The 26,337-nt window shown below is 43.9% G+C and overlaps 1 protein-coding gene across 3 annotated transcripts in view; it reads left to right on the top strand.

Moving 5' to 3' along the window:
* The first annotated feature begins 3,654 nt into the window (after positions 1-3,654).
* IFNAR2 (interferon alpha and beta receptor subunit 2) overlaps positions 3,655-26,337 on the top strand; it is a 49,585-nt gene continuing 26,902 nt past the window's right edge. The window contains exons 1-2 of one of the 3 annotated variants that reach the window (XM_069945851.1): positions 3,655-3,737; positions 19,679-19,780. In XM_069945851.1, the coding sequence (XP_069801952.1) occupies positions 19,735-19,780 (46 nt within the window). In that variant the 5' untranslated portion in view covers positions 3,655-3,737; positions 19,679-19,734. Of the gene's footprint in view, positions 3,738-3,823; positions 3,846-19,678; positions 19,781-26,337 lie in introns of those variants that run through there. The other 2 variants (XM_069945852.1, XM_069945853.1) reach the window with 2 other exon arrangements.

The raw sequence follows: 26,337 nt of genomic DNA, 5'->3' as shown, positions 1-26,337 counted from the left end.
ACTATATTTTGCAAACGACAACATAAAACACGTGAACGATAACGATTACTTTGCGGTCGTTACATGCTCGTTTAAAACGTTCGCCGGGGTGATAATGTAGGCGGTGAATTCAAGTTGGAGGTGTGACAGAGGTGTGTCAAAACCTTGAAAAAAAAGGAAATTTGATACTGTCCAGCCTACTGTACAGCTTGTAGTCTCCATTTTGATCATTGTCTTTTGAGCTGCATAGAGCTAACCACATTGGGATTGTAGGTGATTCAATTTTTCATCACAATTTGAAATATGCTTCTTTAAAAAAAAATAAAAAATACTGTCATCGTATACATTCATTGAAAATGGTTAAATTTAACATACCTTGTAGCACAATTATCCATTGATAAATCGAAGTGATTATAGAAAAGGTGATAAAATTACGAACGAATCGACGCGAGCGAAGGCACGGTGAAATGAAATGAAATGGATGCGAAGGAATGCAAAGTGGTCGTGTCCTTGTTTTAACGTACGAATAGAAAACATTTCAAGCCTATGACGTATCAATAGAACACGCCTCGACAATACGAACGTTACTCCACGTGGTATGAGCACGCGCTACTTTAATAGTACAAACGAACGAATCAAAGTTGTTGAGCTAATTGATAATTTGAATACAACACATCTAGTTTTTCAACACATTAAGTGAACGATTTAACGATTTCTAATTCAACAAAACGATTAGCAAATTATCGTTGAAAGACTGACGATTTTTTTTCAACATGTTGAAAAACATTTTATAACGACTGAACGACGATTTTGCTGTAGTCGTTCGATCGTTTACATCTATTCCACGGAACGATTATCGTTAACGAGCGGTCGTTTTAGCGAATTTATGAACGACAAACGTTCCGTGGAATAGGGCCATGAGATTTCTCCTTTTTAAATCCATTCCTGGTTTTGGCTTCAAATCTTTGGCAGATAATCTGTCAGATAATCTTTCTGTGTAAAAGGGCCCTAACTAATCACAAGTTCCCTCTTCATATTCACCCCCTGGTATTATTTCTTCCCACAGACAGCAGAAGTTTTCCAAAAAACACACATCAAAAATTGTGTGTTTCACAGCAGATTGTGAAAATTTCCCAGTGCTCGTACCTCTCCTCACCAGTGATAATGACTAGAGATGAGCGAACCTCGAGCATACTTTCGGCATTTGATTAGCGGTGGCTGCTGAAGTTGGATAAAGCCCTAAGGCTATGTGGAAATCATGGATATAGTCATTGGCTGTATCCATGTTTTCCAGACAACCTTAGAGCTTTATCCAAGTTCAGCAGCCCCCGCTTATCAAATACCGAACGTTCGGGTTCGGATCGACTCGAACCCGAACCCGGTTCGCTCATCTCTAATAATGACTTTTTGTTTTATTTTCCAAACTGTGCAGATTTATTGCAGTGGATATAGGAGAGGGTGTGTGGATATAGGAGAGGATGTGTGGATATAGGAGAGGATGTGTGGATATAGGAGAGGGTGTGTGGATATAGGAGAAGGTGTGTGGATATAGGAGAGGGTGTGTGGATATAGGAGAGGGTGTGTGGATATAGGAGAGGGTGTGTGGATATAGGAGATGATGTGTGGATATAGGAGAGGATGTGTGGATATAGGAGAGGATGTGTGGATATAGGAGAGGGTGTGTGGATATAGGAGAGGGTGTGTGGATATAGGAGATGATGTGTGGATATAGGAGAGGATGTGTGGATATAGGAGAGGGTGTGTGGATATAGGAGAGGATGTGTGGATATAGGAGAGGATGTGTGGATATAGGAGAGGATGTGTGGATAAAGGAGAGGATGTGTGGATATAGGAGAGGGTGTGTGGATATAGGAGAGGATGTGTGGATAAAGGAGAGGATGTGTGGATATAGGAGAGGGTGTGTGGATAAAGGAGAGGGTGTGTGGATATAGGAGAGGGTGTGTGGATATAGGAGAGGATGTGTGGATATAGGAGAGGGTGTGTGGATAAAGGAGAGGATGTGTGGATATAGGAGAGGGTGTGTGGATATAGGAGAGGATGTGTGGATAAAGGAGAGGATGTGTGGATATAGGAGAGGGTGTGTGGATAAAGGAGAGGGTGTGTGGATATAGGAGAGGGTGTGTGGATATAGGAGAGGGTGTGTGGATATAGGAGAGGGTGTGTGGATATAGGAGAGGATGTGTGGATATAGGAGAGGATGTGTGGATATAGGAGAGGATGTGTGGATAAAGGAGAGGATGTGTGGATTTAAATTAAAATAAAAAAAATCTGAAAACAAAATCAGTGTATTTAAAAGTGTGAATTCAAATGCAGATTTTTCATCTTTACAGGGGTCAGGTAAGGTCTCCTTTTATAGGGGTCTAGTCTGAGGTCTCCTTTATATAGGGGTCTGGTCTGAGGTCTCCTTTATATAGGCGTCTGGTATGAGGTCTTCTCTTATATAGAGGTCTGGTCTGAGGTCTCCTTTATATAGGGGTCTGTACTGAGGTCTCCTCTTATATAGGGGTCTGGTCTGAGGTCTCCTCTTATACAGGGGTCTGGTCTGAGGTCTCCTTTATATAGGGGTCTGGTCTGAGGTCTCCTTTATACAGGGCTCTGGTCTGAGGTCTCCATTATATAGGGGTCTGGTCTGAGGTCTCCTTTATATAGGGGTCTGGTCTGAGGTCTCCTCTTATATAGGGGTCTGGTCTGAGGTCTCCTTTATATAGGGGTCTGGTCTGAGGTCTCCTTTATACAGGGCTCTGGTCTGAGGTCTCCATTATATAGGGGTCTGGTCTGAGGTCTCCTTTATATAGGGGTCTGGTCTGAGGTCTCCTCTTATATAGGGGTCTGGTCTGAGGTCTCCTTTATACAGGGCTCTGGTCTGAGGTCTCCATTATATAGGGGTCTGGTCTGAGGTCTCCTCTTATATAGGGGTCTGGTCTGAGGTCTCCTTTATATAGGGGTCTGGTCTGAGGTCTCCTTTATATAGGGGTCTGGTCTGAGGTCTCCTTTATACAGGGCTCTGGTCTGAGGTCTCCTTTATATAGGGGTCTGGTCTGAGGTCTCCTTTATATAGGGGTCTGGTCTGAGGTCTCCTCTTATATAGGGGTCTGGTCTGAGGTCTCCTTTATATAGGGGGGTCTGGTCTGAGGTCTCCTTTATATAGGGGTCTGGTCTGAGGTCTCCTTTATATAGGGGTCTGGTCTGAGGTCTCCTTTATATAGGGGTCTGGTCTGAGGTCTCCTTTATATAGGGGTCTGGTCTGAGGTCTCCATTATACAGGGGTCTGGTATGAGGTCTCCTTTATACAGGGCTCTGGTCTGAGGTCTCCTTTATATAGGGGGGTCTGGTCTGAGGTCTCCATTATACAGGGGTCTGGTATGAGGTCTCCTCTTATACATTGTGCACTTCTTTATTCTTGCTATAAAACAAATTAACATGATTAAACATAAAATGCTGCACAAACCCCCCATACAGACATTACATAAACTTGGCGCATGGTGGGAGAAATGACGCAATTGGAGAAAGAAACTAAAACCGCACAAACCTCAAGAGAGGACATAGCGTCCCTAGCCTCACCAAAGAGCCATGTGACTTCCCCGCTTCTCCCCTGTGATTTGTCGGAGGAGGTGTCAATCATATATGCAGCCAATCAGAGTGCTTGTTATGGCTGCCGTTTGTCGGCGAGGGGAGGGATGGGGGAGCAGTCACTGCTATTCTCAGCAGACGAAGGAGCCGGAGCAGGTGAGGAAGAGGTGAGCTGTGTGCCCGGCTCTGCTACACACTGCGCCGTATGCCGGTCACAGGGAAGGCAGGGCATGCTGGGACCTGTAGTTCCGGTAGCAGCACATACCTGGACAGCTGTATGTGGGTTTGTTTGTGTGCACCGGATGGTAACATTGTGTATGCTGTGCAGCAGGCAGAGCGCTGTAATACACTGTATGTTACATAGTAACGCTATGGCACTATTATGTCACCAATCCTACATAGCAGTTTTTATGGCAGTGTAATATACAATGGTCTGCAGCCTGCGGCTCTCCTGCTGTGTGCATGCTGGCAGTTGTAGTTCTCAATAGCTGGAGAGCCATAATTGGCACATTGTACAGTGGCATTATCATGGCACAGTATGGCGCTGTTATTCTCCCATTGTATACTGGTATTATATTGGCACTGTTATTTACCCATCGTATAGTTGTATTTTATTGGCAATGTTGTTCGCCCATTGTATAGTGTTAAAGGGGTGCAGTTTGGTGGTGTTCACCCATTGTACAGTGATAATATCTTGGCACAGTATGGCACTGTTATTTACCCATTGTATAGTGTTATAATCAGGGTACAGTATGGCTCTGTTATTTACCCATTGTATAGTGTTATAATCAGGGTACAGTATGGCACTGTTATTCACCCATTGTATAGTGGTATCTTGGCACTGTTATTCTCCCATTGTATAGTGGTATTTTTATGGCGCTTTTGTTTCCCCTATGGCTAGTGATGCAGTTTGTTACTAGTATTTCCTTGTCATATAATGTTGTTATCTTGGCACCTTATGACATTGTTATTCACCCATTGTGTAGTGTTGTTATCGGGGTACAGTATGGTGGTGTTATTCACCCATTGTATACTGGTATTATATTGGCACTGTTATTTACCCATCGTATAGTTGTATTTTATTGGCAATGTTGTTCGCCCATTGTATAGTGTTAAAGGGGTGCAGTTTGGTGGTGTTCACCCATTGTACAGTGATAATATCTTGGCACAGTATGGCACTGTTATTTACCCATTGTATAGTGTTATAATCAGGGTACAGTATGGCTCTGTTATTTTCCTATTGTATAGTGGTATATTGGCACTGTTATTCGTCCATTGTATAGTGTTATCCAGGTACAGTATGGCGCTGTTATTTACCCGTTGTTTAGTGGTATTCTATTGAGACAATATTGCATAATTTTCCTATTGTATTAAAGTATGATGTTAGACAGGATGGCTCTGTTAGTCACTTACTGTATTGTGGTATAATCTTGGCACTGTTCAGTAGAGATGAGCACAACTTGAGCATGTCCTGGTCTGCCCAAGCATGCAGCATTTCATTGCCGGTGGCTTAAAGCGACTCTACCCACAATCTGACCCCCCCCCCCCCCCCCAAACCCCTTGTACCTTCGGATAGCTGCTTTTAATCCAAGATCTGTCCTGGGGTCCATTCGGCAGGTGATGCTGTTATTGTCCTAAAAAACAACTTTTAAACTTGCAGCCCTGTACCCAACGGCCGGGCTTAGAGTATCTGTGCCCTAACTTTGCACCACCCCTCCGTCCCTCTTCATCATCATGAATGCCACTGGAACATTTTCTTCTGTCTGAATAACAATCCAGCCCATGTTCAGTATTCACACAGCTGATCAATAGGAGACAATCTGCCTGGAGCATTCCTAATGATGAGGAGGGCGGGGAGGAGGGGCAGCCTAATGCATACACAATCTAAGCCCCGGCCCCTGCAAGTTTAAAAGTAGTTTTTTAGGACAATAACTGCATCACTTACCGAACGGACCCCAGGACAGATCTTCGATTTAAAAGCAGCTATCGAAGGTACAAGTGGTTTGGGGGGGGGGGGGGTGTCATATTGTGGGTACAGAGTGGCTTTAAAGGAGAAGCCCGGCGGACTTATAAAATCTGGTAGCTGGCAGGGGGGAAATTAACTACAAGTATTTACTTACCTCTTTACGTGCCCTTGGTGAGCGGCGAAAGCAGCCGCGGGAACCCCGCCGGAAGGCATTTTCCCCATAGTTCTAAATTCTAATGATGTCATGGCTCGGGGTGCAAAGGCCTGTCATAGCTGATACACTGGCTGCTTAGCCAATCTGTGACTGGAGCGGTGTACAACCCCAATCACTGACTGGCTGAGCGGCCAGTGCATCAGCCAGGACGTGACGATGTCAGCTACAGACATCCCAAAGCCTGGCCGGGTACCTTGGCCAGTCCCGCTGAGAGGTAATGCTGCGTTTACACGGAAAGATTATCGTTTGAATTTGCACGATAATGATCGAATTCGAACGATAATCGCACGTGTAAACGCAGCGAACGATCAAATGACGAGCGAGAAATCGTTCATTTTGATCTTACAACATTTACTTAAATCAGATTGTTCCGTGTAAAGAGTCGTTCACAGATTTAATCTATGTCCGAGATAGGCTTAAGCGATTGCAAAACGATTTTTCTGTACGATATATCATTCCTTCTAAATGCTGATAGTTATTAAAAAAAAAAAATCGTTACTGAGAAAATCGTTAATCATACGATCGGGCGTATTATCGCCCCGCATAAGTTAGTACTTATTATCAATTGCCCCCGCCCCTGCCAGCTGCAGGATTTTGTAATTCGCCAGACTTCTACTTTAAATGGCTACAAAAAAGTAGTAGCTTAGTGGACCATAACATTTAGTAGTTTCCCAGTCGACTCCAATTTATGAAGTGCTGTGCACCATTTTTTATTAATTTGGCACACTCATAGGTGGAATGGTCTCATATACACACATACATTTACATCTCCGGATCATACCACAATACAACGGGGGAATAACCTCCAATGATAAGCCTGAGAAAGGGCTGTGGCATATGTGAAGCTTACCACAATCAGAGGAATAGCACTGACTTGTAATACCACACACAACCTGAGAAGACTAATGCTGGGTTTACACGGAGCGATTATCGGGCGAATTTTCGCGATAACGATCTAATTCGAACGATAATCGTACGTGTAAACGCGGCGAACGATCGAAAAATCGTTCATTTTGATCTTTTAACATGTTCATAAATCGTCCTTCGCCGATCGCAAAAAATTCGCTGATCGTTCCGTGTAAACAGTCGTCGCGCGATAGTCCGGCCGCCCCCAGCCCCGCTCGCAGCCCCCTGCGCCGGCTCGATTGACACCCCGCCGCTCTGATCGACACCGCCGCCGCCCAGATCGCCACCCCCGCCGCCACTCCAATCCCGCCCCCCGGTCCGATCGCCCCCCCCCAAACCCCCCCCCCCCCCCCCCGCCGCCACACTGATCGCCCCCACTGCCGCGGCCAAGAACATACGTTACCTGCTCCGCGCAGCAGGTCTTCGGATATCCCCGGTTCCCCTCTTCAGCGCACTGATTGGCTGAAGAGGTGAGCCGGGAATTTCAAACGGCTCCTCTTCAGCCAATCAGTGCTCCTCTTCAGCACTGATTGGCTGAAGGGGAGCCGTTTGGCTGAAGAGATGAGCCGGGAATTTCAAACGGCTCCCCTTCAGCCAATCAGTGCTGAAGAGGAGCACTGATTGGCTGAAGAGGAGCCGTTTGAAATTCCCGGCTCACCTCTTCAGCCAATCAGTGCTGCCGTGCATTGATTGGCTGAAGAAGGGAGCCGGGAATTTTAAACGGCTCCCCTTCAGCCAATCAGTGCTGAAGAGGAGCACTGATTGGCTGAAGAGGAGCCGTTTGAAATTCCCGGCTCATCTCTTCAGCCAATCAATGCGCTGAAGAGTCTTTCCTTTATGACATGCACCCTGTTTATAGTCTGTTCCTGGCTTTGGCTTCAAAAATCTGTCAGATAAATCTCTCTGTGTAAACACACCATTAGGCCTTTTCACACGTCTAGTGATTTTTATGAACCGTGATTTTAGTCTGTTTTTACTTCCATGTCCCTGTTTTGTTTTTTCCACCTTTAGGCATCCTCAGATGTAGCAGAGCTTGATGTGTAACCCCTAATCCCCCACCCCATGTAGCAGAGCTGGATGTACCACCCCTAATCCCCCCCCCTAGATGAAGCAGAGCTAAGCGTGTAAAATACTAATTTCCCACAGTGTTGTTTTTTGGTTACGGTAACACCTCTGTATGACTGCAGCACGTGCTCCACTATCTCTTCCACAACTTCCTCTTAACAGTTTTATTTTGCTGTCATTGCAAGTTGCCTGCATCTGACTATAGAAAACAAAAACATTAAAGGATTATCCAGGATTAGAAAACACCCAGCTACTTTTTTTTTTTTTTTTTTTGCAAACAGTGCCACCCCTGTCCTCAGGTTGTGTGTGGTATTTTAGTTTAGCTCCATTCAGAGTGGATTACTTTCATTACAGGAGGATATGTGGATGGTCATGAGGGGGTTAAATCTTAGATCACTCGCATTCTTCTGGGATGTGATCAGCGTGCAGCCAGCGGACCTGGATTACAGCTCCCGCAGTGATCGCCCATGTTGTTGGGCGTGTCCATAGTAAAGTGATCCTTATATAGGAGCTGCTGGAAATAGCTCATGTAATGTACCGCCATATGCTGCTATTATAATGTGCTGATACAGTTGGAGCTGCAGGGCTGTTTTCCACCTAGTAATGTTACATCATATTGGGATAGGCCGTAGCATTATCATCTATACAACAAAGACACCAAGAACCTTCTGTCACCCTGTAGAGTGATTTAAAAAAACTAAAAATGTAAACCCTTTAACCCATAGACAACCATTGCTGTACAGGTACAGCATAGGCACCTGTAACCAGACGACCCATGCAGTACCCGTATGCCATTATGTGCTATGAAGTGAGCTTAGGCGCTGGGCTCACTAGCTCTAACGAGTTAATTACAGGCAGCAGCGATCGGAGCATTTAAAGGGGAACTATAAACAGGATAGGTGAATCTAACCTGCTCATAGCCCCCTAATGCACACGGGGTGCAGAGGAGGAAAGTATTTCTGTTAGCTTCCTCCTCTGCGCCGTTCTTCTGCTCTTAGCAGTGTAATCCTTGGTCCAGAGCACTGCCCCTCCCCCAGAGACGCTCCTTCTAATGATAATCAATGGAGAAGGGTGGGGCGGCTCGTACAATGGGGTGGGGCAGTGCTCCTAATGGTGCTCCGCACTGAGGATTACACTGCTAAGAGAACGGGAACAAGGCTGAGGAGGAAGGTAACAGAAATACCTTCCTCCTCTGTGCTCCGTGCGCAATAGGGAGCTATCAGCTGGTTAAATTTCGTCTAACCTGCTGATAGTTCCCCTTTTAATGCCCCGATTGCTGCTGCCTGTCATTACTGGTGAGGGCCAGTGAGCTATAAGTTACCGATCAGGACCCCTGCAGTGTGTTCTGCCTTACCACCGGAGGAAGAATAATTACCTCTGTGTGGTCCGATTGGTCCTCTTTTAGAAGAGTCTGCCGTATCTTTTTTACCCTATGAAGCCCTGTGGGGGATTTTTGGCTGGATAGATCCAGTTAAATATAACTGTGACTGGGGAGCGAGTAAGCTCCTACATCTCCTGGCTGCAGCGGCACGCAAAGCCATCTTACAAGTTTGGAAGTCCCCACACCCTCCCTCTCGTAGATTATTCTTGGATAAACTACTATTTCTGTTTAAAATGGATTGGATGGAGGCATCCATCCTCAAAGAACGTAGGGTGGAAAAATTCTTTAAAGTTTGGGAAACTTTCATTCCTACTTTGCCTCTCCGAATTCAGGAAAAAATTAGACATACCTTCCAAAACACAATGTGGTATCTTACCAGACAACTAGCAGACGACCCGCCGATTTAATACAATTTCGTGGGACCACACTGGAAACCTAACCACTTTTCAAGGGCATCTTCAGGAGCATGCGGAGATCCACGGGCATTCCCCTTCCCTCCTCTCCCCCCCCCCCCTTATTTCTCTCCTCCCCTTCTTCCCTTGTCTTTCCTAATACCTTAATGTTATTGTATTAACAAGCTTCAGCAACCGCAAAAGACTTTTCCATGTTGAACTTAATTGATGCAATTGTTCATAATCATAGTATTCTGTTCGTGTATCACCTATATGCCTTCTTATGCTTCTTAAACACCTGACTACATGTAAGTTCTGATTATGCTGAAGTCTTGAATAAAAACAATTTAAAGAGAAGAGTCTGCCAGTAACACTGATCAATGCTATGCAATGGCAACAATGAACAGTATATGCAATCCAATGATTGCATGTAATAGTACCCATAAATATGATATAGCCCCCTCAATAAAAGTTTCAATTACCCCCTTTTCCCATTATACAAATAAAACATGTAAAAAAAAAATGTTCACTCACTGTTGAAATTGAGTGGATGGCCTCCATTTAATTATAATAATAATATATAATAATTTTATTTGTATAGCGCACAAAGATTCCGCAGCACTTCACCTATCTGTATGTTTTTGGTGTGGGAGGAAACCCACGCAAACACGGAGAGAACATACAAACTCTTTGCAGATGTTAATAACCAGAAAAATCTAGCCCTCAAGACACCATGAACAGGCTCCTAAAATTTAATCACACATAATAAAATATCAAAAAATAGAATAAAATAAAATAAATCCACAGGGCCCTTGTGGAAAAGGTAATTCAATCATCAGTAGCTAAAATACAAATACCATGTAGAGGTCTAAATGAGAATACAGCAGCAGATAAAACCAGTGTTCACCCAGTCTTGTCAGAGCTCTCAGTGCTATTAGGATGTGCAGCACTGGGGATGGGAGATAGTTCTGCACAGGCTCTGGACTGTAGGAAAAAGTTGTAGCAACAAAAATAAACCCATAAGCCCATTTTAATGGCAGATAACGTCCGTTATTTCAAAACAGCGGCCGTTTTAAAATAAAGGCAATTATTTGTCATTAAATGACGGCCATCCACTCAATTTCCAGTGTGTGTGTGTGTGTGAACATAGCCTTTCTGTGTTTTCAATCCACTCCCGGTTTTGGTTGCAAAATACTAAGCAAAAATACTGTATGGTAACATAGCCTAAAAAATATATATATATACGAGAAAAGCTATGAAAAAATTTATATTATTGTGTTCGGATTGACATATACGATAAAGATAACATGTCAGTTTTACGGTAAAGTGCATTATGTAGAGATAAGAAGCCACGTAAAGTTAGAAAATTTTCCAGTTTCACCATAAATTTATATTTAGTTATTCCTTTCTACATTTTACACTACATTCCTTTCTACATTTTACACTAGATTGAAAGGCGCCAATACATACTACATGTACATACTACATTGTAAAAAAAAAAAAAAGCCCTCACATGGCCCTGTGGATGGAGAAATAAAAGCACTATAGCTCTTAGAAGGGGAGGAGTAAAAACAAAATGCGAAAAAGAAAATTGGCGCCTGGTCATTTAGGCCATTTTGGTCTGGGACATGAAGGGGTTAAGGATGCAGCCTAGGTTGACCGTTAGTACACAGTGGGGAAGATTTATCTAACTGGTGAAAAGTAGAATTGTCTTAGTTGTCCCTAGCAACCAATCAGATTCCACCTTTGATTCCTCATAGATTCATTGAAAAATGAAACGTGGAATCTGATTGGTTGCTAGGGCCAACTAAAACAATTCTACTTTACACCAGTTTGACAAATCTTCCCCTGTGTATTTCTTTGTTCTGTTTTTCCGTTTTTCACCCACGTCTCCTCAGAGCTTTTTTTTTTTTTGGGGGGGGGGGGGGGGGGGGGGGATTTCTTTTGCCTCTTTGTGATCATACCTGCTATATAAAAGGGCTTGTTTTTTTTGATGCAATTGTCTTTTTCATTCCTTCTTCACACACACACATACATTTTTCATGTGTTTTTCTTGTTGTGATTCTCTAGTGCATTTGATGTGCTTTAGTACACGTTTTTAGTCACCTTTTCTTTCAGGGGTGTTTTGCCCATTCATAGTCTCATGAAGTGTATACAACAAGGACTAAAAAAAAAATAATTATAATAATCCCAGAAAAATGTTGCGTTTGGGAGTCTTGAACCAAATGGGTTAAATGCTGAACTATTGCTGTTTGGTTTCCTATAGATAAATATGTGATCATGGTCGGTCCTGTGCCGGGCTGTTTATCAGCGCCAGAACCAACCCTGCGTTCAAAACATTGCACCACATCCATGCCTGCTTTTTGATCATTATTTTTGTATACAGTACCTCCCCCATCCCCCACCCCCCTTTATGGGGCTTACCGGAGCCCCTATTTCCACATGCTTTCCTTCCTTTCTTATAAAACAATATAATCTAGCAATTGTGAGGGGCTATATGATGCCGTCCACCACATTGTTAGATCAAGTTGGTTTTTAACATGTCTCTGTATTGTGACAAACCATGTATCTCTCTATGTTAATATGATCCTCTATTGAGAGTATTGATCCTTGACTTGCTTATCATTTCTGATACAATGCCATAATTATAGATTATATCTGTGGCTGTTACTATTCAAATAACACAAAATAAGGAAAGTTTTGATACTCAGTCTCACAAAACCAGGCCCAGAACTCCCAGGAATAGGGCCCATGTATGTCATCCAGTCCACATATTTCTGCATTCACACATATGAGTCTCTGAGGAAGGGGAGAAGATACACCTGAAATGTGTCTGGCCATCTCATTTATAACTATTTGCATTGAACTAGTGTGAAGTCAATTGCATAAACATAATATACGCAATTTATTACTATCAATCAGGAGTTAGTTACATTATGATCAAAGTGCTTAAAGGGGTAGTGCGGCGGTAAATAATTATTCACAGAATAACACACATTACAAAGTTATACAACTTTGTAATGTATGTTATGTCTGTGAATGGCCCCCTTCCCCGTGTCCCATCACCCCCACCCGTGTACCTGGAAGTGTGGTGCGCTATACTCACCTGTCACGTGCCGACACCCGTCTCCGATCTTCATTCAGTGACATCTTCTTCGGCCGGCCAGCCAGCGAACAGCTCCGTCTGTTCCGAATGCCGGCCGCCCTCTGCAGCGTCATCCCATGCTCAGCCGCGATTGGCTGAGCATAACTGTGCTCAGCCGATCGCGACTGAGCAGCTGATGACGCGCCCGCGTCATCAGCCGCTCAGCCATGATTGGCTGAGCATAACTGTGCTCAGCCAATCGTGGCTGAGCACAGTTGTGACACTGCGGAGGGGGGACGGGCGGCAGCAACTCGGCCGTCCGTCCGAAGATGACGTTTGGCACAAAATGGCGGACGGCCCTTGACACGGATCAGGTAATGTATAATGCACCACACTTCCGGGTACACGGGTGGGGGGGTGGGACACGGGGAAGGGGGCTATTCACAGACATAACATACATTACAAAGTTGTATAACTTTGTAATGTGTGTTATTCTGTGAATAATTTTTTAGCGCCGCACTACCTCTTTAAGCCCATGCACCACGTCAAGGTTCCTGATAAAATGTGGGTCCCTAACTTAAAAATGGCACAGCCCCACGTGGCGACCACAACCACTGCGCCACTGGAGGGAGCAACCTAGTTGCCCAACATCCCCAATGCTGCCAGACATAGCCCCCCTGGCTCTGGGCTGCACCACCCGTAGACACAGTGCCGTCACAGCAATGGCCGCCACAATGGAGACCGACAACAAACATACTGCACAAAAACTCATCCAGCCACTAACAGGGCCCTTTACAGCAACTCTGCTGAAGATCTCCTGCAGGCATCTAGAATGAGGCTGTTGACGTTTCCTGTTCTGTCCCCCTTGGATAACAAGCATTAACGGGGAGAAATGCATTAAAGTGGAGAAAAAAATAGACACAAACACTGCAAACAAAACAACAGAAAACCTAAATAGTTACAGCATGCTGTATAAAAAAAAGAACAAAACTACCACTGACCCAAAATGAGTCGGTCAACCCTGGGCTTCTGCTGTAATAGGGAACACCCTCACGGTACCTGAGCCTTATTTTCACATGTGTCTATTATTTACATCCCTTCTCTAATGCTGACAGGTCCCCTATGATTTATGGCGTTAAGCATACAAATTAAGTTATTGTCATTCCAGGTGAGGTAGTATTAATTATGTGTGCTTTTTATTTTATCTTATTTTTTTGCATAATAATTTTTTGCATTTAATTTTAAAAAATTTTAATTTTTTTTTGTTGTTTTTACAACATTGTAACAAAGTTTTAAATCATATAAAAATATAGCAAACAGCACAACACCCTGGGAAGCTGCTTACATTGTATAAAATTGGATAAAATATAACTAAGAAACAAAATGTCTTATAGGCAATGCACCTCTTTTAAATACGCACAGTATCCATCCTCAGAGCTTGCTGTCCAGTGACCCCTGTCGGAGGTAGCGTCCATGCAAGTCAGTGCTCATGTCACCTCTAATAGATAGCACCAAAGAACCGACTCCTTTCCTTCTGGAAGAGAGCTAGGGTCCTTTTACACAGATTTTTCTGACAGCTTATTGACACCAAAGCCAGGAACCAGTTTGAAAAGAGAAATCTCAGTCTTTCCTCTGACTTGTACTCTGTTTATAGTCTGTTCCTGGCTTTGGCTTCAATAGTCTGTTGAATAATCTGTCTGTGTTAAAGGATCCCTACGTTGCTGCTTTTTCCCAGTGGCGGCCATACACATTAAACAGCTTGTTCATCTGACAGCCATTCCTTATGACCCTCCAATTATATACTTGCACACTTATGACCATGCGTGAGTTCCCAACTAGGAGAGGGGAGTAAGCTGCTGCCAGACAACTGGCTAAAACCCTTACTATGTGCAGCACTGTGCCGCAGTCTTCTCTACCAGATCCATGACTGGTAATCCAGGTTCCCTCAGAATGTAAGATCTGCCAGCTGCCTCCATGCAACCAGAGTTTAGGAGATGAGTTATTACGTGACTCTTCCAGGGAAAAGTAATGCTGACACATTTTTATAGTGTATTGCGACATTTGCAAAAAATTTTTCCAGAATACTTGCCAAGAAAAAAACAAAAACACATAGCTGAGTCTTCTCATGCAGACTTCCTCATCTGTCTGTAGTTTAGGCTTCACCACATTTAACTATTTTTGTTAACCCATTAAAGGGCATGTATCACCTAGATTTAGTTTTACTGATTGGAGTCAGATACTAAAATCTGTTCTTTTATTGTAATCTGTTTCTATTTTCTGATTGTAATTTTTTTTATTTCATGTTTTGTACACTGTTATGAGGGCATCCATCTTGCTTGAGCCAATTCAAACAGCATTTAGTACCATACTAAATTAATTATAACAAGACTCATGGACATAGATGACAATATACAGATTCTGTCTCCTTGAGATGAATGTGACTAACATTCCATTGTATGAGTAAAGCTTTCTTTCCCTTTCTGGATTACCTAGAAGTAGGGCTGGACTGGGCATCTGGCATTTCCGGCAAATGCCAGAGGGGCTGCTCCCTGCGTGGGCCGATCTTCTCTGCTTCCTGCCTGCACTTTTCTCTGTACAAGGCTGTGTAGTACAGATGCAGGTAGTGGTCCTCTGTTGGGGCCTCTAAACTACACTCTCCGTAGTGTCTACCCTGCACAGTTTATCACAATCAGCTCCTGCAGTGAATGTAATTATGGCCTGCCCTCCTTCTTACTGTCCTGCAGGCTGGTCGGGAGAAGGAAGGAAGTTGCTAAATGTATGTATGTCTGTATATGCAATGTGTGGCTATGTTGGTGTGTATATGGATGTCTGTCTATATGCAGTGTGTGTGTGTGCATATAACTGTTTATATGTATGTATTTGTATGTGCAGTGTGTGTCTGTATGCATATGGATATGCATATCTGTGTGTAGTGTGTGTCTTCGTGTAAGCATATAGATGTGTATGCAGGTATGTGTATATGCAGTTTAAAGGGAACCAATTAGCCCAATTGGGCTGATTTGGTTCCCTGCAGCACTGTATAAAGCTTCTGTGCAGCTTGCGGCATGTACAGGCCTCGTCTGTAGCAGCAGCTTTATACCCCAGAAAATGAAGTTTAATCCCCAGCGCATGGCAGGTAGTCATCTGGGCGGCTCCTCGACTGTGTCTAGTCACCAGATACATAGATTGCCGAGTCGGGTTCAGCGCCATTTGCACGATGAGTCCCGGTCCGCCCAGTATAACGGATCCCCCTTCCGCGAAGGCATTGTGGGGATGTCCAGCCACTAGACACCAGGGATGGGGGGCTATAAAGGACATTTAAATGCAGCTGTCATGTTTGACAGCTGCATTTAAATGTCCTAATTAGTGGATGCGGTGATCGGCAGTGCCCCCCCACGGCTGCCCATCAGGCCCATAGAAAAGGCACCACCTGGTTTTCACAGTGTGATTGCCAAGGAAGTAGATGATAAATCTGCCCTTTATTGTTAGCTGCAGCATCTCGTGCACAGTAAGTGAGTATGATTTTTTTTTTCCCTACCCCCTCAATTGGAAAACCTATTTAATGTTCCTTTTGCACTCATTTAGTCAAGCTATATATCTCTGTTGCCTAACTTGCCCACCTACTAAAAACGGCCTTAAAGGGCTTATCTAGTATTCGAAAAAAAAATTACTTGTTGTTTAAGTAATGTTTTTTTAAGAATTTTCTGTGGACATTTTTTTTAAAGTTCAAGCTATGTTATAAAATAATCCTGAGACCTTGTAGTTTTCTCACCACTGGAGCTAAAATTAAGCTAAGACTTCCTGTTGTTTCTGTTGTGATAAGAGGAGGCTGCTGTAAAGTGATCTGTACAGCACTGCAGCAACATGTGACACCAGTAGATAGAGGAGACATTAGCAGCTCCCTGCTTTTATAGGGTCACAGAGGACAGTCAGCAGTGTTTCACATTAATCTCAGAGGACAGATTCTGTCTTTTGTTGTCTATGTCCATGAGCCTATAGTATGCAGGAAGACTCGGCATTCGGAAGTTGCTCAACACACAGGTTTATTCAGCGTACTTAATTACAGCTGCACGCGTAGCGGCTCCCACTTGGCCTTTCTCAACAGCTACTGACATGATGGACATGATCATATATATAGAGACAATAATGACTTGTAACATCAATCATTAATTGCAAAATGCTGTGTGAGTAGAATACATGGGAATAGTATCCAAAATGTATCCTTGTCAAAATGATCATCACCTTACGTAACTACATTTTTTTGTACAAATCAGTAATCCGTTGTCCCTGTTGATCTATGTGTACAGTTGTATCCAAAAAATGAACAGTCTTCTAGCTATGCGTCATGGTAAATTTAAGCTCAGTGTATACTTGATTTAAGTCATCATGAAATTGTATCAAGGTCAATTCATCCAATGTAATGTATGCCATTAAGTGTCCTTGTGGACTGTATATTGGTGAGACACAACAGACTAAGTAAGCACAAACCAACAATTCGTTGTAAGAATTTATTGTTACCATTAGCGGCACATTTTAACACAGGGGGACACAGTCTAGCACAGTTGCGTTTTCAAATCATTGAACAAGTAGAACGTCCTAGGAGAGGAGGTAGCGTTAAAAATCTTCTTTTCCATCCTGAAGCTTTTTGGATTCACACACTAGACACGTTAACCCCTAGAGGTCTGAACCGTGAATATGAGATTATTACCAATTAATTATACATAGTATTTTCATCTCTTTCTTTCACAGACCCAATGACAATGATTTACATAGACGTAGGATGAAGTGTTAAACTGAATTCATAACTTTTTTTTTTTTTTGGCTTTATAATTTTCATATGTTTAGTTACATAAGGTGATGATCATTTTGACATGGATACGTTTTGGATACTATTCCCATGTATTCTACTCACACAGCATTTAGCAATTAATGACTGATGTTACAAGTCATTATTGTCTCTTTATATATGATCATACGTGCAGCTGTAATAAAGTACGCTGAATAAACCTGTGCATTGAGCAACTTCCGAGTGCCGAGTCTTCCTACATACTATAGACTTTGCATCTACGCGCACCTTGCTGGGTTGATGTGCCATTCCTACCTTGTGATTTTTCATATGTCCATTATGTCACTAAATGCTGTTAAAAACAGCCCAGGCAAGATGGCAGCCCCCATAACAATGTAGAAAAGGGTAAATAAACAAATTACAGATAATAGAAACAGATTAGAATAATAGTACAATTTACTGACTCTTAAGCTCAGCATAAGAACATCTAGATGACACTTAAGAAAATCTAGGTGACACGTTCCCTTTAATTGCAAACTGGAGACAAGAGTGGTGATGTCTCTGGAATAAAGAAGCCATGTTTTTATAACACTCGATAACCCCTTTAAAAACACAAATGCTTGTGGTTTTGGCCATGTATTTTCTGGTGCTGTAATGGTGCGGCTGTACGAAAAGGGCAGAGTTTTTCACTTTCACTGCCCTTTTATTATTACGGTGTTATTTTATGTAGGGGAAGGCACGAGAGTCACATTTCCATTGTGGTTTATGCCATGTATTCTCTTCCGCCATCTGCCAGTGAGAAGAATAGTGAGGTATGAATCACATATATATTTAACATGAAAGGCACAAACAATATAACTAGCGCTGCTATCTAGGCAGTGTGTGCAGTGCTGCTACTGTGACAGCACTATTGGTGCCTATAGGGGGAGATTTAGCCCATAGCAACCAATCACAGCTCAGCTTTAATTTTGACAGAGCAGTGTGAGAGATCAAAGCTGTGATTGGTCAGTAAGTGCTATACATCTCCCCATTTATATATAATTTCTTTTTAATATTTTGTCTGCAGTGTGTTTCTTCTTAGAACCGCCCCTCATACACGTTATTTTGTCCAAGGGTCTCCATAAATCCTGATTTCATCAGACACCATTCAGGTTTCACTGACGCAAACATGACTTCCCCTCTGGCTGCCCCGAGTCTACAGAGACGGGAAGTCACTGTCTCATATGTATCTCTATGTTTGTCAGAGCCGCAGTGCCCACAACACACAGCAAACTGAGCCAGAACAGGAAACAGCGCCGTACATTGTGTAGTGTGTGTACTGGGTTACTGCAGCTCAGCTAAGCTCTAGTACAGTGTACAGAGCTGTCAGTTGTCGGCACCTCACAGAGCCAGTGTCACTGTCAAAAAATACATATATTTGGGGGTGTTTAGACCGCCACTGATCACTAGAATGAGCCAGCTTACTACTTTCTCCATCTTGCTGCAGGACACAGGCCTCCAAATTTACTGAAGATTCCAACTTCAGCATATAGATGGACAGAGCAGAAGTTGAGCTTGTTCTAATAATCACAAGAGATCTAAACACCCCGGCCTTCAACTTTAAACTTTCAAAACATCAAAAATGTAGTAAAGTGACAACAATACACTTTTTAAGGTTTGGGCCACACAGACCTTTTGCACTGTTATTTCTCTATGGAGCTCCAGCTGCAGGCCACAGGGCTTCATGCATTGCAGTGTATTCCTATGGACTGCTGCTGGAGCTCAATAGTTAAATCCAAAGGGTGGCGCTACAAAACATTGTATTTCTATGAACTACAACCATGAACCTACAAAAATCCTGCAGAGCAACTTTTGTTCCCAGAGGGAGCCATCAAGGTTCTGTATGTGACTGTTTAACCCTCAGGTTATATCACTGTACTCATGGTTACACTTAGTTCTTACTTCAAGTTTAGCTTTGTTCCTAAATTCTTAAAGTAATTGAAGGCCTATTGTTTTGGGTTTATTTCTAGAAGTAAAGTAGCGGCATGCTTATACAGTTCCTTTCCTTAGTTTGAGGACATGTGATTAATAGGCGTCTCATAAGAGAGGGGAGGCCCTGGCATGTCAGAACTATACACATCAGAACTATAACTTCAGTGGAAACTGTGTTATGTTAATTACGCAGCGTGAGACCAAGATCCTTAAAGGGGATCTTAATGTTAAAGTGCAGATGGTCCTGTAAGATGAAACCCTAACTACTGTGTAGTTCTTGTTGTGTTCAGGATATTATAAGGTTATCTGTTTCATATAGTGTTTTTATTTCCCTTTCTGCAGGTTTCAGAACATGGCCAGGAAAAGGATGTGGCACGGTGTGATGTGCGTCTAAAACCATGGGGCTAAATGCTTGTTTGCTAGCTTGCTATTTTGTGTTAAAAGGTGAGTGTTTGATGCCACTTATTTAAGAAGATTGCAGGGCTGTGGAGTCGGAGTCGTGGAGTCAGTCGGAACTAGTTTTGGCTGGAGTCAGAAAAAAATCTTCCGACTCCAGCTTTAAAAAAAAAAAAAAAAAAAAAAATTATTCACAGAATAACACACATTACAAAGTTATACAACTTTGTAATGTATGTTATGTCTGTGAATGGCCCCCTTCCCCGTGTCCCACCACCCCCACCTGTGTACTCGGAAGTGTGGTGCTCTATACATACCTGTCACGTGCCGACTCGTCTCCGATCTTCAGTCAGCGATGTCGTCTTCGGACGACCGGGCCGAATCCCTCCGTCCGTCCTGAGTGCCGGCCGCCCTCTTCAGCGTCATCAGATGCTCAGCCGCGATTGGCCGAGCACAGTTTGGCTCAGCCAATTGCGGCTGAGCAGCCGATGACGCGGCAGAGGGCGGCCGGCACTCAGGACGGACGGAGGGATTCGGCCGAAGACAACATTGCAGACTGAAGATCGGAGACGAGTCGGCACGTGACAGGTTTGTATAGCGCACCACACTTCCGGGTACACGGGTGGGGGGACACGGGGAAGGGGGCCATTCACAGACATAACATACATTACAAAGTTGTATAACTTTGTAATGTGTGTTATTCTGTGAATAATTGTTTACCGCCGCACTACCCCTTTAAAATTGAGTTTTGATATGAATTACTGTCTCTATTAGGTAAGGGTGGTCGAGAAAAAGTTGTCAGTCACTATTTGGCAGTTTGTTTCTGAGTTGGAAGAGTCCATTGTGTGGGGAGATCTGTGCTGTTCTCTTGCTGGATGCTGGATGACTGTATATGAGCAGCAGTGTAATATGAAGACATAAGTAGTGTAGCAGTAACCTCTGTCCTCAATGTGGTGTTCTATGGCTGCAGCTGTGTGTGTGTCTGTGTGTGTGTGCGCTATGGCTGCAGCTGTGTGTGTGTGTGTGCGCTATGGCTGCAGCTGTGTGTGTGTGTGTGTGTGTGTGTCTGTCTGTCTCTGCGTGTGCGTGCTATGGTGTGCCCCCAAACCTACAGTGACTTCTCTATATCACTGTGTGACCCCTCTATATCACTATGGCTGACATCCTATATTACAGGTATCTGGCATTGTTAGCAGTGTTTCTGTGTCTATGGTGAATATTTAGTTAGAAACATAGAAAAATTGTCAGCAGGAAAAGACCACCTGCTCCATCTAGTCTAGTTGTGAGTAGTTCAGGACATGAAGGCTGGAGACTGGCTGCATCGACTGCACACACACAGGAGCATCTTCTTTATATCTTTCCTCATTCCCTCAGAAGTCGCCCCAGGATCATGTAGGACATTAGGGAGAAGCTGCTGAGCCAGTGTGATAAATAACCCCCCTGGTATCTGACCGGCCATTTATGAAGGAGCAGGAGTCTGAGTCTGTCCTGATAAAATTCAGGAGTCGAAGTTGGAGTCGGAGCTGTGGCTTACTGACTCCACAGCCCTGGAAGATTGCATTAGTTTTATCACCTTAAATCACAACTTACTTGTTTTTCTGAAACTGTTCCTCTGTTTACTCCTCCTGGTAATGTATAAATAAACTAGGAAAAGGGGGCTACTGTACCCCTTGTCAGTATGGCATGTCCCTGCACAGTTTGACATGTCTGAGGGGAAAAAAAAAAAAGAAACGGATGGAAAAACAGATGCATTTGTGTGCATCCGTTTTTCCATTGACTTCCATTATAACAAAGGATCAAAACGCATCCATTTTTTTTTTACCTACACAAAAATGTGGTTGACCACATTTTTTGTGTTCATTAAAAAAACTGATGCGTTTTGATCCGTTATTTTTTTTTATAATGGAAGTCAATGGAAAAGCAGATCAAAACTAATGCACACAAATGCATCCGTTCTCACAAACAGCGGAATAAAAAATTGATGGAAAAATCTAGTGTGAATCCAGCCTTTTTAAAGGGGTACTCCGGGCTGGGGTGCTTTTTTACTGTATTGCCGAGGAGGGGTTGGATATAGATGCCGCCATCCACTTACCTCCCTGGTTCCAGCGCGGGGTCCCGGATTGCGCTGCCATGTTTTCCTGTCTGGCTGCCACTTTCTGGTCTGAGACGCGGATTGAGACATGACGTCTCAAGGCAGCTCAGCCATTCAGCGGTCGCAGCGGGATTCCGCCTTGGCTGCTGAATGGCTGAGCTGCCTTAAGACGTTACGTCTCAAGCCACAGCTCAGACCAGGAAGCGGCAGTGGGACAGGAGAAAGGGGTGGCGCAATCTAGGACCCGGCGCTGGAACCAGGGAGCTAAGTGGACGGTGTCGTCTATATCCAACCCCTACCCGGCCATACAGTAAAAATACCCCTAGCCCAGAGTACCCCTTTCATTATTTTTTTTTTTCCAGGAGGAATAACAGAGGAACCACCTATTGATGGGGTGATAACATTATTGTTCTGTAAATTGTTCTGCAACAAGACGCAAACTTGTCAGGAGATAAGGTCAGATACCAACAATGCAGGGCTCTTGTGCAAGAACAATATAGGAGCACGCTTATAGGCACCTTGATGACAGCAGATATGGAAAGTCCATAACTTCTATCATGTAAAGGGCTTATCTGAAAACTGGTGATAAATATCTGATCACTGGGGGGCCCTCTGAACATGAGAATCCCCCATTTTAGTGAAGCAACATTCTGAAAGACTGATGGATATAGGTGAGCACTGTACTCGTCTCTCTCCATCATAGGACTATGGACTGTGTGGCTGCACATATGCTTGACAGGGCAGTTTCTAGGGTATTTTGGCAACAGGGCAAATCTTGATAAAAGCGTTGGGGAAGGAAGGGTGCACTCAGTTCAGCGCTGGGGAAGGAAGAGCGTCTTCCATCAAGATTAGGGTTACTAGGAAGAAGCAGTGTGTATTACCACACAGAGCGGTGCAGCGCCCCTATCACATAATGTTCTACCAAATACAAAAACCTCATCCAGAGACTCACAGGAGGCGGCTTCTCTGCATGATTTGCAGCCGATGTTTTTAATGTTTAAAGGGGTTGTCCAGTGAAAAAAATTTTTCTTTCAAATCAACTGGTTTCAGAAAGTTAAATAGATTTGTAATTTACTTCTATTTAAAAATCTCAAGTCTTCCCATACTTATACACTGTTGAATGTCCTGCAGTAAATGTTGTTTGTTTACATTCAGAAACAGTGCTTTCTACTGACATCTCTGGCGGAGTCAGGAACTGTCCTGAGCAGGAGAGGTTTTCTATGGGGACTTGCTGCTGCTCTGGACAGTTCTTGACTCCGCCAGAGATGTCAGTAGAGAGCACTGTTTCTGAATGTAAACAAACACCACTTCCTGCAGGATATATAGTAGCTTATAAGTATGGGAAGACTTGAGATTTTTAAATAGAAGTAAATTACAAATCTATTTAACTTTCTGAAACCAGTTGATTTGAAAGAAAAAAAATTTTCACTGGACAACCTCTTTAAGGTTGTTCATTTTCCTTTGGTTTCCATCTGGCTCCGACCATGACTCGTCTCCACAGGAGAGACATTTTAGACTGTAGAAATTGTTATGCAGTATTAGAGAACATTGGTTCGGGATGGTTCGGCATTGAATACGCACGTGATGATCACCAACACATGACTAATACTGTGTACAAAACCACTTCTGCAAAAGATGACCTTTATAGAGCAAAGCGTAGCCAAGCCCGTTCCCATTCCCCTTTAAATTCAAAAATGGATACTGACACTTCCTCTTTTCTTTAGGCCATATTACATGGCCTGATCACCAATGTAAGCAAGCGCGGATCTGCTAGATAGGCATTCTATTACACAACTTGATAATCATGTGGCAAGGGCTGTATATATAGTTAGTGATGTCCGTGCAGCCCCTGCCCTAGTGTAATAAACCTTTTACATACCTCTCTGCGCTGGAACGTCTGAGCCAGCCTCTGAAGTGATAAGTGTCCTGTCACTGGCTCAGAGACTGGATCAGAAGCTCCAACGGCGGCTGCAGGCAGAAGGACACACAGTGAGGTATGTGTAAAGTTTATTTTTTTAACAGTTATTAGCCATCAGCATTGCTTGCTGTCACACGTAGTCATGCGAACCCGGGGGCCAATGATTTTTAGGCTAAAATAAACAACAACGATCAGCCGATGATTGTTTCATCAGCTGATGATTGTCTTTATTAACATTATAAGCCCCACAGTTGGTGACATATATGGTCCATGTGCCCAATTGTTGAGTAGTCTGTGGAAGTCCCAAGAAGTGAGCTGATCGGGCATGTTGGTTGTATTTTACGACTCTTAGCTGCACTTTTTCTGGTCACTTTGCAAAACAATCAGAAGTTACTTTTTGTGCCAAAATTCTGGCATTTTCTTTGTCCATCTTCCCCAAAAATCAGCAGGCCCAGCTGGTGACTAGGGGTGTTCAAGCAGCAGGATAGCCTTTGATCAGCTTATTGTTGGAGATCCTTGTACAACCCTTGGCAAAAAGTATGGAATCACCAGTCTTGGATGAGCACTCATTCAGACATTTCATGCTGTAAAACAAACTCAGATCAAAAACATGTGTAATGCCAGAAGGTTCTGCTGCAGTATTAGAGCATAGAGGTTGGATGTTATCACCTCCGTCCAGCAGAGGGAGTCAGTTCCCAGCTAGGAGTAACAGAGGTAACTGGGGAAGGAAAAGCCAGAGACTCAGGAAGTGTGACCCACCCAGTTCCTGTAGAGAGAGAAGATTCCAGTGCTGGAGGTCAAGGGCAGTGACCTGTGCCAGAGCTAAAGAGAGGTGTGACAAGGTGATCCACAGAAAGCAGGACAGCTCAGCCAGGTCCATAAGAGCTACAGCAGACAGAGCAGTGTGCAGCAGTGAGGGAAGAGAGCAACACAGCCCAGTGCTAGCAAGTGGAGTGCAGAGCACCTGGGACAAAGAGACACTGACACAGGAGTGTCCAGCCAGCCTCATCACTGCAGCAAGGAGAAAGGTACTGCTCAGGGGAGACAGAGCTGGTGCTGCAGGGGAGCCCATTGTTACCAGCAGAGTCAGGAAGTGGGGCCCCCTGAGAGACTGTATATAGTTGTGCTACACCACATAGACTGAAGTGATATCCTCCCTGCTACTTACCTAGCTTCATAAAGAGACAGTGTTCCTGTTCAGTAAGAATCTACCTGTTATACAAGTTAAAGAATTGGTTGTATCTGCTGAATTATCTACAGTAAAGTTATCCCAACATTACTCAGCTGTCAGAGTGAGTTTGTCGCCATCCACCTGCACCCCTTACACGTGGCGTAGTCGGCAGGATGGAAATGGATATGGCGACAGAAGGCGCAACATCATCTGTTAGCGGCATGCAGCCCATGATTCCAGTGGGGGCGCTACTGAGTCATCTGCCTAAGTTTAATGGATCCAGTGTGTTACTAGAGGACTGGAGAGAGAGGCTGGAGGGAGCCGCACGCCTGTGTAATATTGCCCCACATCTGAGAGCAGAGCTAGCCTTGAACACATTAGAAGGGGAAGCCAGAAAAACAGTATTGCTACAGCCAGCAAGGCTGAGACAGACGTTTGAACAGATCTCAAGCATCCTTGAAGATGTGTATGGGGATACAACATCTGAAGCTATGCTGAGGAAGAAATTCTTCACCAGATATCAGGGGGAAGATGAGTCATTGCCCCAGTATGCAAATGGCTTGCAAGAGCTTATGGCTACATTACAAAGAAAAGAAGGACGGGGAGCCACCTCCTTTACTAATGCGGAAGTAGTGTTGCGTGATCAGTTTCTTCTCGGCCTGAGGAGCCAGCCTTTAAGGAGAACCCTACGTGAGAGATTCAAGCTAGAGCCACACTCAACCTTACATGAGGTGCTTAAGGAAGCTATTACTCTGGAAAAGGAGGAACAAGGTACTATTGTCACAATAGCCCAGCAAGCAGAGGTGCTGCCAGTCAAAGAGAAAAGTATGGAGGCACGTGTCTCATCATTGGAAGAAGTGATTAGAGAACTCAAGGAGGCACTGACTATAACAGTGGAGAGGGCTGCACCTCAGACTCATTACCGAGGGGAGTCCTGTCCTGCATCCAGACAGTCCTACAGAGAGGCTCAACCTGCAAGAAGATGCTGGACATGTAATCAGGAGGGGCACCTAGCCAGAAACTGCCCCAACCGTGGCTTTGTCAGCAACAGGAGAGATTTAAACTAGTTCCACCTGCGATTGAGGGGCGTATCGCAGGAGGAAGTACAGATTTGTGCCCCCTTCTGGAAGCTATGGACTTAGTAGGAGAAAGTCCAGTCGTTAGAGCCAAGTTTAATGGAATAGAACTGTCCTGTCTACTAGACACGGGGTCACAAGTGACGACAATGGCCAGGAAAGTCTTTGAGACTTACTTTCCCTCCTCCTTGCACCAGGGAAGTACAGAATGGGTAAATCTTAAAGCTGCCAATAGTCTGCCTATTCCAATAGTTGGAGTCATGCAAGTTGACATTGAGCTTTGGGGCCGATTTATGAAGAAGAAAGGAGTGGTGGTGGTACAGAGTGCAATGGACCCAGAAGTCCCTG

This window comes from Dendropsophus ebraccatus, chromosome 11 (assembly GCF_027789765.1).
Source record: "Dendropsophus ebraccatus isolate aDenEbr1 chromosome 11, aDenEbr1.pat, whole genome shotgun sequence".
Lineage (NCBI taxonomy): Eukaryota > Metazoa > Chordata > Amphibia > Anura > Hylidae > Dendropsophus > Dendropsophus ebraccatus.
Note: the sequence above shows the minus strand (reverse complement) of the source record. Positions and strands in the feature narration are given on the sequence as shown.